The following is a 10832-nucleotide window of genomic DNA, read 5'->3' as shown; positions in this document are numbered from 1 at the left end:
TTTGTTGTTGTTTTCTCAGTCGAACAAGGGGCACAGCACGACCATTTATAAATGATGGATTTCGTGAATGACACAGTGTTTCATCATGATGGACATATGCACTTTGCATAATTAATTTACATTCTGACAAGACCAAACAGATGTATATTTTTCTATTTAACCTACCACCTTTTAGACAGGTAATTCGTTCATTGTCACATTAACCGCAAGCAGACTCGACAAAACACCTTTACAAACGGTCTAAGTGAGAAATATTCGCATAAGCATATGTTATCAAACATTTTACTACAAGAAAAAAATTATATTTCCTCTCCTTTAATGACGTGTTTGGTAAATGTATGTAAGTTGGGAGAACAAACCATTTTGGACTTTTACAGAATTTGTGTTGGTGACGGTTTACTGTTTAAAAATGTGTTACTTAGGCTGCAAGTCAGTATTTCAATAAAAAATGACGGTTTTATTTCATACATGTACGAAACACAATCGTAAAAACAAGTATGCCAGATTAAGGTTTATTTAACACATATCTCTTCATTTAATTGTTCATCTTATCATAATTTTTGCCGTTTTGAGGGACTTATATTGCTGATATTCATAGTAGGTCATTCCACCCTCGCCGCTGTTATAGGTGGACACCGTTCCCGGAGTGATGTATTCGCCATTCAGGTTGATACACGCACAGTTGTCATACCACCATCCTCCACGGTCTTTCTCACCGCAGATGCTTCCCTTGGCAGAAAAGGGCATCCCCATGTTATAGTAGAGATCTCCGCCTGTAGTAAAGATACGTAAATTGTGAAATTATTGAAATGCTGGTCTCAATGCAAAAGTGAGAATTAGTTTTCGGAATACAATGTAAGACACCCATAGGTTTTATTTATTCTTGTCTAAAAGCAGTATTCCGAAAAAGGCAGCCACTTAAGCAACGAATGCTAGATTTGTAATGGATTAATTCGATGAAAGGATACCTGTTTGCATGTGAAGTTCTTCATTAAAATATCATTTGTTCTATTTTTTTAGAAACAATCTGATCTAAAGTTGGTGGCAAATCAAATCAACTCGTTTTGCATCAGTTTAGCGTAAATATAAAACTCAGCTTGAATATAAACACCATAAAAACAGGAAAACTACTAAATTGCTAATTTTCATTCCCCCCCCTCCCCGTCACCGACATCATATTACAAAACTGTTGATAGATTAAACCAAACATAAGCAGTTGAAATAGATTTGATTCCACCCAAGTATCATTTCCAAATAGTCTTAATCTAACACAAGTAACACCTGTTTTGCAAGAAAGATGAGCCCTTTATAGACATGAACACTACACCTGTCAGTAGTTAACCATCAATGTCAGAATTATATAAAAAGGCCATGTATACGTTAGCTAATGGTAAGATTTTTTGATAAAAATATTGATTTCTTCCTGGCAGCTTCCAGAATATAATTATGACCTTCACATTTAAACAGTTAAGACTCGTGGAAGATTAAAACAAATACCTTGATGAGAACATACAATTAGGTGCAGTTCAACGTCTGTCTCAAGTAACAATTAAATAAACTGGTTTACTTCCAATCAAATGCAGGCTAACCCGGACAAATTTAAAGCAATTTAAGTCTGTTAAAGAAATAAAGCAATTCAATAAACTTAATCCCGCTATTAATTGTTAAGAGGAAGTTAAATCTCTAGGCGTTCAGGTAGAGAGTTTATAAAATGTTGACGCCCATATCTCTAAAATGTTCCAGAAAGCAGCTAAGAAATTAAATATTTTCAAAAACGAAGCATTGCTTTTGACAATATATCTCTTTTTTCTAAACTCCTTTCTCTTAATCCTTTATCAGATCCATTTTCAACTACTGTGTTGCATTTAAGTAGCGAAACAAAAACAAAATTTCTTTTAGATAAGATTCAATACAAATCTTTAAAATGTGTGTTCAATGATTACACCTCAACTCATGAAAATCTTCTTCATAGACTTCAATTGCCAACATTACATTTGACCAGTGTAAGATACTTCGCTACCTTAGGAATGAATTGCGGTGTGACGGACTCCACGCGTACTTTGACCAGCTTAATTGCGTTCATATCCCCGATAATGACACCAACCCTGCATTTCATTCCTTATATTTATACCAATATTTCATTAATTCATTCAAGAATTGCTTAAAAAATGCTACATTTCATTTAAGAAAACCTTTCAGTAACCCCTTCTTACCCATTCTGTAAAAGGAACGACCCGACGGTAACCGAACGCATATTTTTCAAATGACGTTACATTAACGCGGGAAAGGATCAACCACTTTAAATCACTTTTAAAGGTAAAATTAAATCACTTATGGCGACAATACATTTAAAAAATAATAAATTAACACTTTCTAAATTGTCTGATCTTCTTCTTCCGGTGAGGTTATTTTCTTCTAATAAGGTTATCTTATTCTTTTCTTTACGTTGTCTTCTTTTTCTTGTAAGGTACAATCTTGTAAATCTTCTTCTTTTCGCAAGATTATTGTTTTCTTCTGATAAGGATATTTTCTTCGTGTATTAATGTCATCTTGTTCTGCTTGTTAGGTTATCTTCCTCTTTTCGCAATGTCATCATCTTCTTCTGGTATAGAGGATATTTGTTGAATTCAGTATAAGATCGTATTTTATTTCCCTCGCGGTGACAGAACAAATATATCTTTTTTTACTTGTGGAAATATTTTTTCTGTGACCACTCGACCGACAAATTATCTTTTTATTTTATGCATTTATCGTGATTGTTTCAATATGTTTCCCCTCTGGAGCGAACTTCGTTTTCTCCTTTTCCGTTGCCTCTTAGCGAAGGAAGTAACTGTGGCATAGTCGCTGTGTCAACGTAACTCCTATCCGCGCGAGCAGTACGTCCACTAACAAATAGCTTTCTACTTTCTGAAAATGGTTGTTGCAATTTAAATTATGTTATATACAACCATTATACCATCAATGGAACCTAAAATTTCAATATTTATTTAGACACAAAACAAGTATTATTTAAGCGAAAGTATTTCGGAAATAAGCAGCAGCATGTCACATGTTTTTTTGTACATTCAGAACACTTTCAACAGTTTTAAACTGACAAATATAAACTTAAAATAGCGTGTAAGCGTAAAATCAACGGAGATATGGGTGTTTTTGTTGTGTTTATTTATTAACTGTCGCTCTCAGGATCTTACGGTATTTCTTCGGTGGCGAATTTATGATGTGCAGCCGCAGCGTGTTATTTTGCTGCTATAGCGAATTAGTTTCATATATTTTAAGGTTGAATGCCACGTTGCCGTTACCTATTGGGTGCAAAAAAAGATTCCGGAGGAAATGACGAGGATGTGCCCGAAGATGCTTATCTTCATTGTTATGTATTGTTATGATATGAATGTTCGTTATTTATGTCGGAAAATAGCTCATTAATCTAATATATTTTTGCAATCATTTATTAAGTACAAAATCTTTAACTTGTTCATAGATTTTCTTGAAACACTTAAACTATTCATATGTCGAAAAATGACGTTGTTAAGGAAAATGTTTTGTGTATGTCACCAAAAGTGCCTGCGACGTCTACTTACGCCATGACGCGTAGTAATCTTAGTTTTTTATGCCAAATAGTTCATTTACATTTCAGGTATTTAACGATATATTTTCTCGTTAAACTCAATAATTAGTTTCGCTTTATTAAAATGACATAATATAATTTACATAAACCATAACATTAAAGAAACAAAATGTAGCGTATTGTAGCGCGGCTTAATTCACCGGAAATGCCTATCTGATGTGAATTCATTTAATCACTGCAATATCGGATGATATGCGCCTAAAATTATGTTTGACGTTCGTGTCATATCCGTTTTTTGAGTCTGCGGTTACTCCCAAAAAGTCAATCAAATATAGCCTTCCCTGTTTTATAAAATGTGCTTTAAATATAACTTGCAAAGGAGCATATTCTGTATTTACTTAAATTGTTCATGTGTCATCGAAAGTGAAACTGAACTGTATATCGCCCATACTGCTTGGATAATATGTTTGTGGACTTTGCAAAACTTGTCAAGTGTCTACGCTGAAGTCGAATGTTGGCGGTTACATATCTCGATAAATTACACTTTTAAACGTATATCATACTTGGCAAAACATATAATCAAGAGAAGGACGTACAAACAGACTTGTTTTTTGTTTTAAAATCACGAAACGAACAAGTTCTTACAAAAACTGTGTATTGCAAATAGTTCAAGCACAAACAAATATACATTTTATTAAAAGCATGTAGAAGCGTAAAATACAAAATATACTTAATGTACATGCGGCAACGTTATGCAATAGAAGACGAGTATCATATGTTTATGATTGACCAACTGTATAATGCATTTATAAGTGATATGTTTCTTCCATACTGTTGGAGGCTTACAACTATATAAGGGGAAAATGTTTGTTTCCGAGTAAGATCGCAATATATTTAACTGAGAGAGCACTGAAAAGCTATGCCACACGAGTTGTGTAGGTGAAATAAATTGCCATCTTACAATGAAAGAACACATTAATTTAGTTTTATTATATAAACGGATAAAACTGACAGTTTACTGTAGTCTTCATGTGCGTTGTGACATGTGATTTTGATGTGAGGGCATTCTTTAATTTCAATACAGCCAAAAATGTCAAATTGAATAATTATATTTATTTCACAGATAACTGACCATTAAAACAAGAACGTTAACCACCATACAACCAACAACTGCAGTCTTTGAAAATAACGAATAGTCACTATTATTATAAATAGTAGTAGTAAGGGTTACCTCCAAGTACTCCGCGCTGGCTACTTAACGAAAGTATGTACCTGGGCGCGGCACCAAGTCTAAAGTCTGGCCACTCATCATACGCTGTACTACCGTCTGCCGCTGAGACCTCCATTCGTATTGTAGTGGTTCCATAATCAGCTATTTCTTTGATGTAACTTAGGCCTGCAATATTGTGACCATTCATTGTTATGTAGGTCGACGGAAAAAGTCCATTAATTATGTTGATTTTAAAAGTTGTTGTAGTTGTTATAAAAAAATAACAAGGTTATTTCTGAACATGCTTGATGTATATTGAAATTAATTTAGTAATGACCTCCTCTAAACCAATACTCTCCAATACTAAGAGAATCGGTGTAAGTCAACTAAAACAGTCCCTTGAAGTATTAATGTGATTTTGAATCCAGTGCGTTTCTCGGTTTATTTGTGTACAGGTAATCTGAAGGTTATGTTTAGAGAGAATAGACAGTTTGTATCATGATAATTACCATGGCAACCAAGACAACAGCCAAGACGACCGCCATTTTCCTTCCCAATTACTTATCTTACTGAATATATAATAACTATTAAATGCAAACAAATAATGTTTTTAAATGTATGTAGCATATAGTTAACAACTGAACATAAAATCTAATAAACTAATTTCTAAGATTATTAAAGGTCAAGGTCATTACAAGAATAAAAATACAAAACGTTACTTGAAAATTTGAAGTAGTTACGCTAATTTCAAATTTAAGAATGATTGGTTACAAACAAGATGACTGAGTAGTCTAATGTACTCTACAGTTTATCACATGCTATTCCTTTTATATTTTTTTCTATTACACATGTGTACACTCCACAAGTGGATTGACAATTTCATTGAAATAATTAAATGCTTGATTGGTAAGTTTGAAGCATATAACGCAGCTTTTAAACCAGATACTAGGTTACATGTTTGTAAGTTAATTATATTTTAATATAATTTGGAGTTAAAGTCTTAAAGATCTATCTAAATGGACACATGGTTTTATGTTTTGTTTTGCGTTGAATACATTTTACGAAGGACTTTTTTTTATAAGTTTTATTTTTTTTGTTTAAATTCTGATTGCATTTGTCATTCATTTGATAATATGAACAAGTATGTGTGTCACAACTAACAATCAAATGAACAAGGTTTTTTTTAAATTTAATCAATGAGTAGTCTGAAACACCATGGCAAACCTTCTACACTCTTAACACTATAAAATGTGTTGCCTACGTTCTGTTTGAAAAGACAAAATCCTTAGTGTTGCGTTTTAGCTGTTTTCTATAAGTATTCTTTATAATTGATTCCTTGCTTTTTCCTATCATTATTCAAAGCCTACCTAGCCAAAACTCCGTACTGACGTCGCCAAATCCATGGGTATACTCAGAAAGGTTCCTATAAAAGTCCACTGAGCCATCATATCTGTGCTGAATGACCTAAAAAAAGGTGTTTTAAGAAGAAACTCATTAACAGCAACGCTGACTCTGGCAATAAATCAGCTTCTACGATTATACCAGATATAAGTGACAATTTCAACCTATCAATTCAGTTTCAGGATTATTGTGGAGGCACTATTTTAACACTTTTCACCGAGTCACTGACCTTAACTCCGTTAGCCCAAAAAGCAAATTGGGTCATTTATTGGTCAAAACCATATTTCCTATGCAGTTTAATGGTCCATAGTCAAACACTTTTCTAAAACATTGTTGGTTTAGACTTTGACCGTGTAAATACTGACACAAGAACAATAATGATCACCTGCTGGTCAAGGACATCCTACCATCGATGTAGCTAGGTCCTAGGTCAACTCGTTTGTGTGAATAAAACCTGGTCTACCGACCGAGAGAATGACATACAATTGGAAATCGTTGCGAGTTTTTTTAAAGAGGGTTTAAACATAAATTATAACATGTATAAGCCACTTGGGGCTCGTTCGTTATAATTTTATCTTGCTTTTCTATGATGATATTCCTACTTTTGAAAGCAACCATTGCAACATATAAATATACCTTCAAATATTAATGTTCTAGCGAAAGTTTTCCTTATCAGACTATGATGTCGACTGAGCATTAGAATTTCAAAAACCGGTTTGTATTTTACGGTTTGGTTTTCAAACTTATAAAGAGATGTATAACCAACGATATCTGTATCGGTCAGTATCTGTTCAAATACGTAGCAAGACCACTTTTGGCATATGGAGGGAAATGTTCTTCAAGTGCTGTTGGAGAGCTTGTTTAAAGCCCTCGACTGTGTATATTTAAGGTGCTATTGCTTATATGTACGCATTAGGTTGATTTTTTTCATAAAAAGGTTTATCGCATGGGTATTATTAATATTATTATTATAATTATGGGATTTATGCCGTTTGCTTATATCACGACACTATTTTAAAGCGTCTCCAGCTTTAAATATTCAACTGGGAAGGATTATTAATATGAGTAATTTACCGTCCATCCACCTGAAGCAGTCGACATGTCACAAAATACCGGGATCGTCACGTGACTTCTCCATAGCGACACGTTAAACACACCGCTTGATAGTCCTGGGTCCTGTTTCTGTAAGCCATAGCAGTCTGTGGACGGTACTGGAAACAAAACAATATGCTTATTTATTTAAATAGCAATATAAATGTTCTGAAAGAATCCCACTACATGTTAAGTTCTTGCTCTTTGATATCATTCTAGAAAACTAACCAGAATTAAAAATGTTCTCCAGCCTCTCGATAATAAAACGTTTGATTCAATTGAATGTGTTAGCACTTCAGTTGAGGTAACTGTTTATTTAACGTGTAGTAATAAGCTGATAATCACGTTTTAAGTTTCCCTAATAATGCCGAATGATTTACAATATTAAAAAACATTGAAACTGGGTCATAAGTGTATTAGAACTGTTTTTATGCGGGTAAACCTACGTTTAATTCGGCTTGAACTTATTTCGCCGATCTGAGTGAAACCATGACACATTATATAAATCAAAAACAATGCCATCGACGTCTGTTGGTTATTTGTCATTTGGTCAAAAAGCATAACTTGACAAATAAAGCCAAAGATACCCATACGCACCATTAGCAACTGTCGCAAGGTTTCGTAAGAATGTCTTGACCTGTGTGTGTGTGTAATGCCCAAGGTTAAAATTTTGCAAGAGAGTTTCCATAAAATCAAGTAAAATAACTAAACAATTATTTAAAGCAGTGTTTTGGGCATTGTTTTATATGTGGGTTTAGTCACAGGTTACATGTGCGGAAACACATTGTCCATGCTCACATGGGTTAGGGTAACATTGGTTTACTACCAAAGCCAAATGTTAAATATTCAGAAATGGGCAATATGTTGTAAAGAGGTAAATAAGGAGGTTGAGTTGTCATTAAAGGAAAGACATTGTTCATTTTCACATGGATAGGGGATACATGGGTTTACTAATATATCAAATGTTACATATCTATAAATTGAGAAAATATAGTTAAATTCTTAAATCGAAACAATCTTAGGTTAATGAGTTATACATCGTATTTCATAATTTCATAATTCTGAGAGCTATTCTTACCGTAGGAGCAATTCCTTCCCCAATAGCCGGAATCACAACTGCAGCTGTAGTTGTCTTGAGTTGAAACGCATTGTCCATGATCACATGGATTGGGGACACATGGGTCTACAACAAAAATCAAATGTTAAATATATAGAAATGAACAATGGGTTGTAATAAAGACTAAATCGAACAGACGTTTTAGCAGTCAGTGTACATGGGTAAAACGCAGAATGTGAACTGTATGAAAACTGTTGTTATTCAAGGAGCATCCTTCATAGACAGTTCGAAATTGCAGGTATATTTTTCATGAAAGAAAATACATATACCATACAAAATACTATATTCAAATTGATTGGGGTCACATACGTTTTCCAGTTTTAAATGAAACTTTTTTAGAAATTTACACAATGATATATAACGAATGATAGTTTTTATCTGACCATTGAACACATTTAGGTTGAAGGACAACCCGTAGTTTAATCATACACTTTTTACGACGGTATACTTTATTCAACGGTTATTCAAGCAACGAGTACTATGTTCTAGGAATCTCCAAGCTATACCGAAATCTAGTGTATTATAACATCAGAAAAAAATGCTGAAGCAAATATGTTATATAATGCATACCCATGTCAATAAGGAGATTGGATTAACTCGAAGGCTTTAACAATTATCTTCAAGAAAACAACTATTTTCTACCAACCACCATGGTGCATTAGCTAAAATAAAATCGCTCGGACCAACAGGGAATAGTTGTCCTTATTTGCGATAATTGAAAAGCATAAACGAACTTGAACATTAGAGATCAAGTTTATCATGCGCGGCTCGAATGTAAAAGTCTGGAGCTAAGGTTCGTGCTTTTTTTGTTTTTAATAATACAATGAAAACCACAGGGATAAGCTCAGTAGTCAAACATTCAAATACAAACCAAGTTACGAGGCTATGACACAAAATTCACTGAAAGATAGACACAAACGTACACACATCTCAAACAAACCTCATACACATTAAACTATATCAATAAATGATGGAATTACGGCCTTGAAATGGTCACTGGTCATTTTCTATGATTGGATTGTATACTCTAATAAAATAGTGTTTGAGAATTTTACTCACTGAAAGAGCAATTTCTACCCTCATATCCTGAATGACAATTGCAGATATAGTTATCGTGTGTAGAAACACATGTCCCATGAAAACACGGATTAGGAAAGCACGGATCTGAAACACATAGAACGGTAAAAGGCACAAGCTCGTTGATGATGAAGACCGAACCTTACAAAAGCGGTTTTATTTTCTTGGCCGTCAATCTCGAGCATATAATAATAAATAATATTGTTGATCATACCAAAATGACTCTCACCAAACCGTTCAATAGATGCCTTTTTGGCTATTTAAAAAAGTAATTTTAGACTTAACATCAATTGTTTCCTTACTGTATACGCAAGTTCTTCCATAATAGTTGGAATCACACAGGCACGTATAATCGTCCTTATTCGGAATACATTGTCCATGAACACATGGGTCAGGTTCGCAATGATCTGTAGCAAAAAGTAAGGAATTTCACAAAGATAATAAATTGTTTTTACATCGTACACAAAAACTATTTAAGAAATCCGGGCCACAAATAATCTAGTTTTCTGCTAGCTCTATTAAACTTAAAGTTAAGTTTCCGAGCCTGTTAACCAGTTACAGTCTTAGTAAAATTTGATAGGCATTTGTTTACTGATAACTTACATGTAAAATAAATGACTGAAAGTGATCCATATATATAATTTTACAGTGTGTTTATATTTGGTCTTTGTTCTTATTGCGATCGAACGTGCGAACGACATATTTTGTAGTCTTTGAAGGGTTTTCAACAGTTGGTCTGGACTCTGTATTGATGTTTGAGTATGTTTACCAAATTATTAAATGGCTTCAAGTGATATTAGTCGGGTGCACACTTTTGACATTGGAATGTGACATAGATTTTGTATAACGATGTCCACGATTTGGTGTATGTTAATTTTTGGTGTTTGTATTTGTGTAAGTGATGTTAGAATGTTTGTATCTATATCCCATAATCGTTTGAGTCCTTGCCCCTTAACATGATTTATTTTTGAATGTTTGACTTGTGGGGTTGTCCCTGTATATTTCATTGTATTATGGAACGGACATGAGAGAAAATTCGAACCAGAGGGTGAAAAAAAAAGCTTTATGATATAATATAAAATATATTTTCCATGTATTTTGTAACATATATATCCATGAACTTACTTATTTTTACGATAGAAAGTACACAATTAGGCAATACTCACTCTTTACTATTTGTGCATCACACTGTTTATTGCAAAGGTCAAGGTCACAACATCCGTGGCATACATGTTCCACAACCGATGACCTTTGGTCAAGGTCACGACCTATTATTCCTGAAGAACTAGCACTGTTGTGGTTACAAATCTGAAATTTATCTGAGGAATAGTCGCTTTCGTCTTGTGCTTAATTTAAAGTGGCATGAGCGC

General features: G+C 33.8%; 1 protein-coding gene across 1 annotated transcript; it reads right to left on the bottom strand.

The window, feature by feature from the left end:
• Nucleotides 1-543: 543 nt before the first annotated feature.
• LOC128204439 (angiopoietin-4-like) lies at nt 544-9037 on the bottom strand. The gene is made up of 7 exons (XM_052905855.1): nt 9032-9037; nt 8347-8451; nt 7715-7745; nt 7251-7387; nt 6143-6239; nt 4797-4961; nt 544-773 (listed from the first exon to the last, which is right to left on the bottom strand). The coding sequence occupies exons 1-7, from the start codon at nt 9035-9037 to the stop codon at nt 544-546; spliced, it is 771 nt and encodes a 256-aa protein (XP_052761815.1).
• Between the last annotated feature and the right edge of the window lie 1795 nt (nt 9038-10832).

This window comes from Mya arenaria, chromosome 10 (assembly GCF_026914265.1).
Source record: "Mya arenaria isolate MELC-2E11 chromosome 10, ASM2691426v1".
NCBI lineage: Eukaryota > Metazoa > Mollusca > Bivalvia > Myida > Myidae > Mya > Mya arenaria.
Note: the sequence above shows the minus strand (reverse complement) of the source record. Positions and strands in the feature narration are given on the sequence as shown.

Excerpts from the sequence above, each read along its gene's own strand:
- LOC128204439 (XM_052905855.1), bottom strand. Across the intron at positions 7,388-7,714 it reads AAGTTCAAGCCGAATTAAAC|TACCGTCCACAGACTGCTAT; the intron begins GTAGGTTTACCC and ends TTTTGTTTCCAG. Across the intron at positions 6,240-7,250 it reads CTGCTTCAGGTGGATGGACG|GTCATTCAGCACAGATATGA; the intron begins GTAAATTACTCA and ends ACCTTTTTTTAG.